Here is a 12,594-nt window from a genome sequence, read left to right as displayed (position 1 = left end):
ACCAAGAGGACAACCCATCAGAAAAATGAAATATGGCGTCACATTCTACAATGGTTTAGCATCAGGTGTTTGGGATGGGCTTTTTCATCGTGATCTAACAGACTTCAATCAATTTGGAGTGTATATTATAATGAATGTAAACTACAATGAAAAGTTAGTGACAGTATGTTCCAAAAGCTTCTACCAGAAGACCTTTGGAATCTTAACAGCCCGAGAAATAATGTCATCAAGGGAGAAAGTAACCTTTTCGAAAACATGAAATCCCATTACTTAAAGTTAACTGTAATTATCTGATTTTCGCGTATTAAAGCACATTACTTACGATTGCGCCGAATAATTACAAATGGTCGTTCGTGAAGTCTTTGGAAAGAGTAGCAAACACTACAAATTTTGAACAATGAAACTGGATTAACAAGAGCGGTTTCTTCAATATACCCCTTGCTGAAATCCAATAATGGGGATGGCTAATTCAACAAAGGCAGTCCCTATTATGGCGCTGTCAAATACCTTGTCTCGTTTTTCAGTGGGGATAGAAGATGATAGGACAGGCGAGCACATTGCCTCGAGGACAGAGAAGTCTATACGCATTCTGGTCACATCTGGTGCTACAACATGACCTCAGATTTCAAATGGAATTGAACAAACTCCTAGGGGATACAATCTCGTTGGAGGGTCTATTAGCCAAAGTCTCAAAATTGTCCATAGCACAGAGCGTCTTACTAATTATTACGTAACGTTAGACTAAAAATGATCCATGCTGAGACCATAGAGAAAGGACACGTCTATGCCCAGACTGCCTGCGAGCTTGATATATAAAGGGAGTGTCTTGGGTTTCAGAAATCACAAGCTCTGGTGCCAGCTTCGAAATAATCTTGAACATTTGGCGGTGTTGCTTGCTTGCACAACCATAACACAATAGATATAGATAGCTATCTTCTGTAGATAACGTGGATCATGGCACCGTACTATATGACGCGATTTTCTCTGTTTGCAGTCAACTTCCTTACGATATGGGCAATTGCGGACCTACTCCAAATCAGTAAGCTGAAAAGTTGATATCCATCTTAACAATAAATTTCTTTATTCAAAGCATTTTAGTCGCTGCTATCGAAGACGGAAACTGATAGGAAACAGACACTGTTGCCAGAAAGGCTCTGGTTTGAGAAAGGAAAATCTCTGAATTATTGGTTTATAAAGTATTCACTAATTTATTTTATGCAACGAGCACAGAACGACTAGTAAACTTCCGGCGTTTTCTTCTCTTTACTTTTTAGGTGATGCAAGCAATACGAATGACAACATAGACAACTTCCGCCCAGAAATGATCGGTAAGTTTGAATAAGCCCAAAGACAGTTGCTTACCTAATCTTTAATGAGGCTACCAATGACGCTGGGGCATTAACAGTCGTTTTAAGAGTAATATTGTTGTTGAGGGATACACTGTTTAACGTGAAATATCTTACATTTTACGCAGTGGCATATTGCTGGCTCTTAGCAAGTCCCGTATACAATACAAATTCTAAGACCACACTGTTTTGATTTTTTAATAATATAACCATATTACTAACCTTGTTGGGACAGCTGGCTGATTTTCGTCACGTGAGCATATTACACTTGCATCTCATCTTACCATTCTTCATTCTGTCCACATAATAAAAATGCAGAATGTCTGTAATCTAGTTAAATTGGCAATAAATAACACATATTCACAATCTAGATAATCACTCTAAAAATGCGGTATTACTTAAAATTACACATTAGGACTACCAACAACATTTATCTCTTTCTCAAAATTAACATTAGTTAGTTTGCTTTTCTGATACCTGTGGGTGTCAAAGTAAAATGTCTATTACTTTTACCCGTATAGCTCAAATTCCCCGCAAGCAAAGTGGACAGACAGGTCTCAAGCCCTTTCCTAAGATTGTGCCAGACAATGGAATGTTCCACTTTGTACTTAAAGGTAAGATTCAATGTCTGCTTCTCATGCCAATCAGCGCATTTTGAAATGCCACTAATCTAAACGTAAAGCAGTCATACCGTGTTCGATGTGAAAACTATGGAAGGTCCCTCATGAACCTTTTTTTCAAAACATATACTTAAATTCCTTTTTACACAGACCAGAGTGGTAAAGAATACTGTGTGAAATTTTCGTCTAATTTGGGATTCTGTGAGATCTCAGCCATGGATTTTCAGTGTGCATGTCCATGTCTCCTACTCCTGACATTTAAAAAGCTCTCCTTAAAAAATGCAATGCATTTTAATCAATCTCAAAACAAACATCTGGGTTCCATAATTTGGGTCAATCTAAACTTCATTGCCTGAAAAACGTTATCTGTTTGCCGAACAGAGTATTGCAATCACTTCCTTATTTCACGGTGAATTGTATATAATAAACGTCTTGCCACCTTTCTCATCTAACACCAACGTTTTAAGAAGTTCCAGGTGTTTCAAATATTCGATCCAGAATTTTATGATTGATAGTTTTCAACGACATTTCTCTCCAGATATCGCACAAGAGCTCGTTCATCTCTTGGAGGAGCAGGGTCTCAGCCTCAGCGGCACACACAAGGATGCGATCCATGACAAACTTGAAAGCATCTATGACAGGAGCAAAGACCATCCTGCTCTGGAAAGCGATATAATTGCCTACTCGCCGAAAAAGCCCGACTTCCACAGATACACTCCGGACTCCGTGCTCAGGACCCGTGCACAGGAAAGACGAGTAAGTGAGCAAATTTCTTTGGCACGGCTAACTTGACAAATTGACCCTCTAAAGAAACAATTTCTTCGGAAAATCTCTCAGCTGAGGAAGGGCATTCCCAACACCTCCATGTATCATCCCTTGTCTGATAATTCCTGAAACATGGCGTGCAAATACATTTATTACAAGCAAGTATGTGAAGTTTCAGTTCAATTCAACGGAGAGGTTTGTTACGGTCATTTATTATTGCTAGAACCGTGGATCCGATTTTGATAGCGTTTGTGTCAAATTCATCGTAAGTAATCACTGAAAACCCATGAGGGCTCCACACTATAAAGGAAAGAAACGTGCAAAAGGTGATGCCAGATTAATGTGGGGGATGGAATCTTCCCCAGCTCGTTTTGGTGGATGATGTGTATTTTGTATGTAACGTTGTAAATTTAATGTATTTTGCAGTGAACTATCATGACGTTTGATCTTACTTCCAGAAACGAAAGGAATGTAACATAGCCAGCCATTAGAGCAAATCTTACCAGAGAATCAAAACTCTCAAGTAATTTCTAAACGGGTTAAGAAGACCAGACCGTTAAACGAAAACTGTGTATCAAATTAAATGTTAGATTTGGAAGAGTTATTTGGAAAATACGACATAGTAGACCAGAAGTATTAAACGGTGGTATTCAAAATTATGACCATTGGCGCTGAAATGAATTAGTCTTCTGACTTGCAATGAGTCGTTTCGCATTTCATTTATTTTTTAAAGAACTCCGATGTAGCCTCCGGTGGTAATATAAGTGGGTGTTTTATCATAAGGACAATATCCTTGACAAAGCACTGGGAAACTGGCGGAAGACTACAGTGATAGAACCCTAAATACATGCACTGACAGGGTATTGTGCCCTTTGAGGAATTACACCTTTGTGATCACTGAGCCTACCTCTTGACAGGACACGATGTAGCGCCTTAAAGCCTCACTTTGTGGAAATTGTCGAGTTGTAAAATGTCACTCTAACGCAGTTACAGCGGCGGGTTTTCTGGGATGATAATTCGCCGTTTTAACCAGGCAAGGCGCCATCATTTCTATCCCGCAGGAAAAGCGAGCATACCGCGGGGAGATTCACGAGTTGTGCCAGAGTGAGGAAAGATGGGAGAGCATGGTCACGGCCAATTTGAGGAACCATACCCTAGTCAAGGTTCTCCCAGGCTTCGAGTTCCACATGAGGGCGTGCACCTGGTTCAGCGAAGATGAACCATGTCTTGGCATGAGCCCCGGGTAAGCAAGGACGGTTTAGACATACGTGTCTCCCCTGTGTCCCATGGTGTACTTTTTGATAATTTGCGCAGAGCTCACGTGTTGGCACTGTACTTTAACCTCTTTTGTGCCAAGCCCAATTACCGCGGAGGTGGCACGTGTGTGTGGACTTTCGTCGCTCAGAGCTCCTTAATGCTTCTCCCCTTCCACTTCTAAAGCTGATTTGATACGCTTTGATTCCATCTATTCAAAAGATATTTTGGACCCGTGGGGCAACCACACCAAGAGACTGAATTTAAATAAATGTAATAATGGGATGAAATAAGCTGAAAACTCGTCACAAACGCAAATGGGAGTGAAAGGTTGAGGGTCGACGACATCTGCGTGTGTTTGGCCCAGAAAAGTCACTTGGATTAAAGTCATCTGCATCCTTCATATGTCAGGACAGGTGGAATCTTGCAGTTTCACTGATCCTGTAATGTGACCATTTCTTTTCTTGGTCTTTTTTTTTAGGCTTTTTGCCTAGTTCGCCGAGGATGGTAATTTCATCCTACGCTCCTTAAGAATATTTTAAGGTCGTTGAGCCACCAACGTACTTATGCATACGGGGAACCAAAGTCCATTCGTGTAACATTTATAAGTTGCCTTAATCACAGGTCAGTCGGGTAATAAAAGTGACAAACAAATCCTGACATTAACAGATTCTTGAGAGTGGGAGAAATTAGTAGAAAAATACTAAAGGTTATCATCTTTGTTTGGCAGTGATTTCGTATTCTATTATATTGAAGTCAGGGGTCCAGGTAAGAGGTAAATGCATTGTAAGAGATGTCTTTACTGAAATATTTTAGTGTTAACACGTTTTTTTCTCGCAGCTTCGGTGAAACTTCGTGTCAGACTACGGGGACTTGGGTTCGAGCTTTGGTGTGCGGTGGTTGCAACTTCAACGTCGACCCCAACTGTAACGACAGGTGTCCTAATGTCCGCGATCTATACCACTGGGAATGGGTGTATACCCCCACCTGTTGCAAATGCGCTTACACGTTATTTTAGATTCAATATTTAGTAATGACCACTGACCTTGAATATTTCTTACTGTCCTCATGGACACTGTTTAAAATTTTGCGGGACCCTAGTGCAAATTTTCTAGAAGTTTGCTTTCACTATTAAAATTCGTGGTATCAATTGTGAATGACCTCCCACAACCTGAACGTAGAAAGAAACTTAATTTGGTTTTAAAAAGACCTCCTTAAAAATATTTTCTTTATACATACCGAGCACCTATTGTATGTCAGACAAAAACAATTCTGATAATGGTGTGATACCATAATACGATACTGTTAAACATAAAAAGAAACTTTCACTCCATTACAGATTCAGCAATGGTTTACCAAGGAAATGTCAACGAATTTCCCTAATCCCTTCCCTCACAAATGTAATCTTTTTTCCAGGTACGCCCTCTACCCACCCGAATAAAACCCCAACGCATTTTAAGCAACTGCAATCTCCATGCTAATATATTCATGCGTGCACATCACACATTCTCAGCAAGGCAGATGCGACCCACCGCAAAACTACTGCTAATTATGTGATATGTATCTAACCTTTTCATATTCCCAGAATAACACGGGGGGGGATTTTGTATTCTTGATGTCTTTTTAGTTTGTGAATGACACAAAACTTAACTGCTGTTTGAATAAAGTTGATTAGTTGATTAAAGTTCCATTTTTGGCTGGCTATCTGTATAACGTAGACTCCACAAAGAATTAGCGACCAAATACAAGTTTTGAAACAGAATTTTATGTCTTTTCTTTGACTTTATTTTTCTACGAATGACGCTTTGATTATCATGAGCAGTCTAATCATTATGTTTTTGTCCTTCTGATTTTGGATTGGGATTAATGTTTCTGTACAAATTTTATCTTCCTTTGACGTAGCTTAGAGATTGGTTTGGAATCACACACCCCATTGCCTCTTTTTTCTATTGAGGAAAGCAAAAGCCAGATACTGTTATTTCTTGTGAAAAATCGTAAACACGATGATACTATCGTATCATCGTGTACAAGTACAAGTCTAGATCATGAAAAGTACAATTTAGTTCCAAATTATGTTCCGTCAAAATACTCTAATCCTTCCATCGTTTTCAATCGTGGGTAAATGCTACAATGATTGCGTTAAACCAATAATCCCCAAAAAGTAACAATGCGTTACTACAGGCTCACTGCCAACGCTAAAAAAACGAACAACTCATGTAAGAGGAATGAAGTGACAGGGTGCGAAATTACTACAAACCTCCGACCCGGCTTCCGCTCCTCCCAGTCCAGCCAGGAATACCTTTGAGTAATGTCCCCCGATCTAACCTGTGAGAAACGATCTTTATGTATACGCGAAGACATTTGCGAATGCAGGTCATGCATGGTTTGAGGGGATGGAATCATCCCTCCAAAAGTACGTCTGTTAAATTTTTGCACTCGCATAAGACTTCCATCCACCATTAGGTGGTTGGGACGTATTTAAACTGCTGGTGTTTTCAACTCTCTAAAATTAAAAAATAGAAAACGGGAACATGCTCCAGCATGCCCCCTCTGGATACACCACTGTTGAACACGAAAAACGTACACTGTCAATCACATTTTGGGAGTATATAAAGCTGGCAATGTTTTTTTATTATTTTTTTCCCTCTCAATCACTAAATTAATTCAATAAACATCCAACAAATATTAAGAGCACGAAACTCCTGCAACTATAATCACTGACTTGGATGGCCTGAATTCAAAAATTTAGAGGGCTTGTTGGATAAAAACGTCAGGCCTGGGGACAAGGGAAAATAAAACGTGGATCACTCGTGCATAAAAGCATGTTTACAATGTTGGAAATAAAATTCTTGTTGATTCATGCTAATAGAAATTAGGTGAGCTTCGTGGAAAATGTGTCTTGGTTTGTTTTGTTTTGCTTTGAGGAGGGAACAAAACGCTCTAGAAACACACCAACGCAGCACTAAGCTGTTGTAAAAGCTACTTTTAGATCATCAACTGTTCATCAGATTATTCCGTTATTTTCTTAGTGTCCGATGACAACGCTAATGCTAGAATCGTGTCATTTTTGTATCGCACCGTGCGTGGGCCGAGTTTACACGGCATACGTTTCTCCGAATGACGTGCACTTTCATATAAGGCTCCGCAGGCACCTTATCCATGTGTTCAGCATATCCTGAAGAAAATGGTTACTAAAATGCTGAGCAAACCCTACAAAAATCTGTGCCCCTAATAAAATTTATCATGAAATTTAACCAGGGAAGGACCACATAATACTCTGCCGTAAAGAAAACCCAATCAGATAATTTAAAAAAGCCTATTTAATCTAACCGCTGATAGCTCTCAAAACCACAACCTCGACGCGAGGTACAACCTTAGCAAAATGAGGAAAGGGGGCGTGGCCGATTATATCACGGGACGTTGGCCAAACGAGCGAACCAACAAACAAATTCCATGTCATTTCACCCCGTATACGCCCTCTCCCCTCTTCCCATGTAACTTCCCACGAATCGATGTTGTAGTTGACACTTTTTCCGAAACCTAAAACGTGAATCGTCAAAATCTAGTAAAGTCCACAAAATATGGGAAATGATTCGACAAAAAAGCTAACGTTTCAAAGGTACAGGTGCTTTTCGAGTAGTGTCTACAAGGTATCACGCAAGTAGCCTTGTATTTAAATGACCGTAACAAACAAACCATACGTCTCATTAAGTTCAGACTTCACATTCGTATTGAAAAAAGTATCTCTACACAATACGCTAAATTTCAAAAAAATCGAGAGTAGCACAGCCAAGTTCTTGTGGGAGGGGGCCGGATCCGCCCCCGGTTGTGAGATAGGCCCAAATAACCTGATTCTTTGAGGGTCAAGTACGTTGTCATCTGGGTGAATTGATGTTTTTTCCTTCGTATATTTCTACTATAATTTGGAAATCCAAAGAGTTTGCGTGGTGATGGAATCACAGAGAGCCCAACAAAATGTCTTTATACAAGTAGCTTAGAACACCCACGTTGGACCTGATCCCTGCTTTTAAACACGAACTTTCATCCTTCAAAATCTACGCTTAATGTCAAGAGTGAATACAAAAGAACAGACCAAAAGGTGTCTGGCTTGCAAGAGTTATGTCAGGCTCCCAACAGGCATTTAAATACGGAATGGTTACTATGTTCTGGTGATGGCTGATTGGTACAACAAATTAAAAAATTATACATAATATAATATAATATATATAATAATGTTTTTTATTTATTGTATCATTCAGCTATCAACAGTACAAGTGTTACAAGAAAATCAACGAGTTTTAAGCCTTATAGTGACCTTTAATACTCGTTTTACAACCAGGGGTACTTTGCGTCGCGCTTCTCTCATACATGCATACAAGCTCGAAAAGCGGGTGTCTTCCTTACACAAACAATCACTTGATCCCCGATTGAATGCTTTCTACCTTAGTGTCTATTATTCATCTCAGGACAATCGTGCCTGGGAGATGTCATCCTCTGTCCCGGACAAAACCCCTTCAGCAGCGGCTAAAAGCACTGCTTGGGTCAGTTGAGATGTTCCTGAAGGGATTGACAAAGGAATAAGACTCTCACAACGTGTTGAATGTAATACCGTCGAAACTATTTCCCAGAGGATCAGTTTCCAAACACAATGAAAGGCCTAAGTGCTTCAAGAAAATAACCAAAAGCCTTAGGTCATTCAAGTCTGCTTGCCAACTATTTTGAAAAACTGCCTTTATACCCTGGATATGTTCTTTAAAACCACAAAAATGGCCGAATAAATACACGTTAGTGCTTATACGTGTCTTAACAAAACATGCACAGTTGTTTTGTAGCCATGATGTGTGAATTAATGATTAGAATATTATTATATACAGGCTCAAGCTTATGGAATCTGCCTCCAAAAAGCACAACCGAAAGGAGCTCACTCATGGGCAGCATTGGTAAGTAGCATATTGATAATGATGACGCAATTATCCATTTTAAATGCTGGAAAGAGACAGTAGCTTTAGATTCTGTGGTACATCATCGTCAGAAGAGGACTAAAAGTTGGAAGGTAAAATACTCCCACCCACACCTTTCATTTTAGTTCTAGCTTCCTTAGAATCATTCAAATATTGAACCAAGCAGTAAGATTTGAGTAAACGTCCACCTACAGTCCATGGATAGTGCCTACGGGGTTGCTTTGATATTTTAACATGCCTTTAATGCCAAAATAAGTAATGCGTAGGCTGGCGCGCTTGACATCTGCCATCAATTTTCCTTGAGTGGTTACAATTGTATTTAACGCACCTGTATCAAACTGTTAAGTAGAAAAGAAAAGATCGTCAAGTTGTGTAAAGTTTCTTGTGTTTCTATGTTGTAGATCTGGAGAAGTGAGGTCATTCTATGCTATGCTCCCTTGGAAAGCAAGTTTTGGATACTGGCATCATAGCCACTGCCCATTGTCTCCCTTGATTACTTTGTAGCTCCCTGTTTTCGGTGAGCTATTACTTTAGCAAAGAAAAACTCAAAACAAAAAGCGCAAAGAGAAATACAATGTAGGGTCGACTTCAAATGAAGTCGATAATTGGCTGGGCTTAGTTTGTATACCCGGCAAGAAATGAGACCGAAAGGTATCCCCCCAACATGTCCAATCCCTATACACATTCCAGACTATTGTTACTTAACACATCCCCCCAAGATGTCTGAAAGGAATTCCCCAGATTCCTGCTAAACAATGACCAACACAAAGCAGGGGGGGTTCTCTCCATCTCATACCTTGCTGCATATATTAGTTTGCCTTCACTGCCGTTTGTCAAAGGTCCACCAATTACCGACCTGAACAATTTGCGAACCGTTGTGCACACGGTTATGGAGCATGCAACCAAAAATTGGACGAACCACTCTGATTAAGAGTCATGCCAATATGAATATTTATTTACGGAGCTGTTTTATTAATTTAGAAACAATTTAACATGATTATTCTCATTACATATTTTAGCATATGTGATAAAAATATATATTAAACAGCTCAGCCAGGTGTACACCGTCATGCAACGTTATCGCGAAAGAAAGTGTCTGCGTTTCCATCCACTGCATTGCTTCTTCGTCATTTCTTCGGTCTATTCCTTCCATCTTCTATGTTAGGATATCCTTTCGTTAGCACGACACGTGGGAAGTGTTGTAGGAAGACAGCACTGAAAGATAAAGAGATTCCGTTAACCATGGGTTGCGAAACCTGGGGATTTCGAGTCCTCCGAAACAAACCAAACGGAGCAACCAGGAAGTCTAAACTATGCACATTTCTTTACGTGAATCAAAATTTGTTATTGTATTTACCACAGTCGATTAGCTTGAAAAATATTAAAGGTATTGGCGACATTCCCTATAGACTTTCTTATCGTGTTACGAAGTACATGCGTTTAGGAAGCAACAGCTATCCTGCCACCTTGTTTTCCGGTATGATTCGAGACATGAGAAACATGATTAATCTTAACTTTTCTGTTGTGCACGATCTTCCACTTAGATGCCCAAGTGTGTGCTTCGTCAACGATATTTTTATTTATCAACAGGAAGTTGTACCCTACGGAGAGGAAATTCGAGGGGACAAAGTGGTTGGAAACTGCCTTCTCTCATTACTTGGACTCGTTTTACTTCCTTCTTTTGATTGATCTTCACCAAGAATCCATGTCTATAATAACACACACGTTCCTGTTCTTGCGGGCAAGATTGCACTGCTAACACAAATACCATGCACGTGTCGGAAGGACAAATTAGGAAACTAGTCATCTTTGCGGCACCGATTGTTTTTTTTTTTGGGGGGGGCTTTACATTCCATTAGCCCTATGAATTTTTTAGCACAACTTGAGCAAAGTCCACACACTGCAACTCAGAATTATCGTGAAACGCCCCAAAACCCCGGCATTTGGGGTTTTTTGAGGGTATAGCTTTGGAACCCCCGTTGGTATCGATTTAGTTCTTTCCGCAAACTCTTTGTAATGATACTTTCAATTAACCTCCCAACTTTTCACCGCGAATGGTCAATTCAGTTATTTTTTCAGTGCGGACGCAATCTTTGGACAGAACTCTTGCACAATGCTGCGACTGATCAGTTTACGTAAGTCTTAAAATACCACCTTCTGATCTTTTTTGGTCGTGCTCCAAAACAAACCGTACGTGGTTGTCAGATGTCATTGAAATACGGCTGACTGGCCTGTATGAAGGACTGTATTTTTAGCCTAAAGATTGTGTGCCAATCACAGTCGTTGCCTGAAGCTGCACTGTAAAATATACTTAACCCTAACCCCTAGAGTGTATGTAAAATTATATTGAAATCGAAGGATTTGGAACTAGTGTAAACTAAACCTTAATTCATTCTTCACGGTTGGACGGATACAAACACCCCACAGACCTTACGTCAGATAGTGACTCATAAAGAAATTTGTGGGCAGACGCAGAGCATTTATTCAACTCATTAAGTATCAAGACTTGCTGCTACAAACGAACAACAGCAGCAGCAAGGGCACTTCCGACAGCAGAAACAACAACTGCAGCACCAACAGCACCAACAACAGCTGCCTCAACATCAACAGCACAGCGGCATTCGAAGTAATAACAGCACAAGCCACAACAGCAGCACCAGTAACAGCAGCAACAGCGGTAGTAGTATTTGTTACAATGGTTTACTTTTAACGTCACCTAGTTTGGACTTGTGAACAAAAGGTATGTGTTTACCCCCAATATTCGTTAATCCGGTTTGTCGTTTTTGTTTCATATTCTACTCTACGTTTCGTGGACAGCTTAAAGGCCGGAGGCACACTCCACGAGAAAGCAAACACAAGCACGGATTTGTGACGTTAGATTATTCATCCCGCAAATTCCAGAAAGTTGAATACATTTCAATTCGGGCGAAATTTTGCTGTAAATCTTTTGTAACGTCAAATTCGGCTTTCAAGTTCGCCTTTAGTATGAACCGGACTTAGGTTGCTCTGGACAATTTTGTACGCACCAGTCGCGGCTGGGTCGACGTTGTTTTTCCCTATATCGTAGTGAAATAAGGAAACGTTTTTTTGCATGTCATTCACATCACAGGATTAGACTTGGCTCATAAGTCTCTGCATTTCAGAGATCAACCAGGATACACTAAATTCCCTCAAATACCCATTACTTGAGTCTCAATAATGCGCCACAATCCGCCGCAAAATAACACGTGGATCATTTATGCCCTACGGGACTGAGATTTACCTGTTTTGTGCCATAATTATGTATCTCTCAGCTGCTTCCCCAGAGTTAGAATTACACAACACTCATACAAACTGAAATGGTATGCGAGAAAAGATAATTGTTTGCTAAACCTGCGTTGTTATCACAAACCGGTTTATTGCCCACTTTTTTTGAAGTGGTAGGTAAGTAAGTGGAACTAACTGTAAGTGGAACGATTAAACGCTGAGCTCGATTCTGCCAGAAAATATCAAGGCGCTAAACTATAACACTCCTACACTGCAGTGTGGAAAAACATTTTAACCAATGTAGCCTGTAAAAGAACATCCAAGCGGTATACAAACATAGGGATATAAGGTGAAGCGGTGTATACACAACCAGTCCTTGGAACGCTAACTGACTGCTTAAAC

The 12,594-nt window shown here is 40.1% G+C and overlaps 2 protein-coding genes across 3 annotated transcripts in view; one reads left to right on the top strand and one right to left on the bottom strand.

Annotated features, from left to right (window-relative positions):
• Positions 1-12,594, bottom strand: part of LOC110985727 (uncharacterized) — a 91,983-nt gene that overhangs the window by 50,114 nt on the left and 29,275 nt on the right. For both annotated transcript variants that reach the window (XM_087134545.1, XM_022246957.2), the window contains exon 2: positions 1,569-1,641. The gene's annotated coding sequence lies outside the window, so the exon portion shown is untranslated. The remainder of the gene's footprint in view (positions 1-1,568; positions 1,642-12,594) is intronic.
• Positions 836-6,746, top strand: LOC110985728 (uncharacterized). Its single transcript, XM_022246958.2, has 6 exons — positions 836-1,039; positions 1,275-1,328; positions 1,868-1,960; positions 2,505-2,722; positions 3,793-3,974; positions 4,826-6,746. The coding sequence occupies exons 1-6, from the start codon at positions 955-957 to the stop codon at positions 5,001-5,003; spliced, it is 810 nt and encodes a 269-aa protein (XP_022102650.1). The 5' UTR covers positions 836-954; the 3' UTR covers positions 5,004-6,746.

The sequence above is a fragment of the Acanthaster planci genome, linkage group LG03 (assembly GCF_054643075.1).
Source record: "Acanthaster planci isolate LZ-2023a linkage group LG03, COTS_SCS, whole genome shotgun sequence".
In the NCBI taxonomy this organism is placed as follows: Eukaryota; Metazoa; Echinodermata; class Asteroidea; order Valvatida; family Acanthasteridae; genus Acanthaster; species Acanthaster planci.
The sequence above is the reverse complement of the archived record's forward strand: the minus strand, read 5'-3'. Positions and strand labels throughout refer to the sequence as shown.

Coding starts and splice junctions, on each gene's coding strand:
- LOC110985728 (XM_022246958.2), top strand. CDS start 955: ATGGCACCGTACTATATGACGCGATTTTCTCTGTTTGCAGTCAACTTC. Junction 1,329..1,867: donor CTTCCGCCCAGAAATGATCG/GTAAGTTTGAAT, acceptor TTACCCGTATAG/CTCAAATTCCCCGCAAGCAA. Junction 2,723..3,792: donor CCCGTGCACAGGAAAGACGA/GTAAGTGAGCAA, acceptor TCTATCCCGCAG/GAAAAGCGAGCATACCGCGG.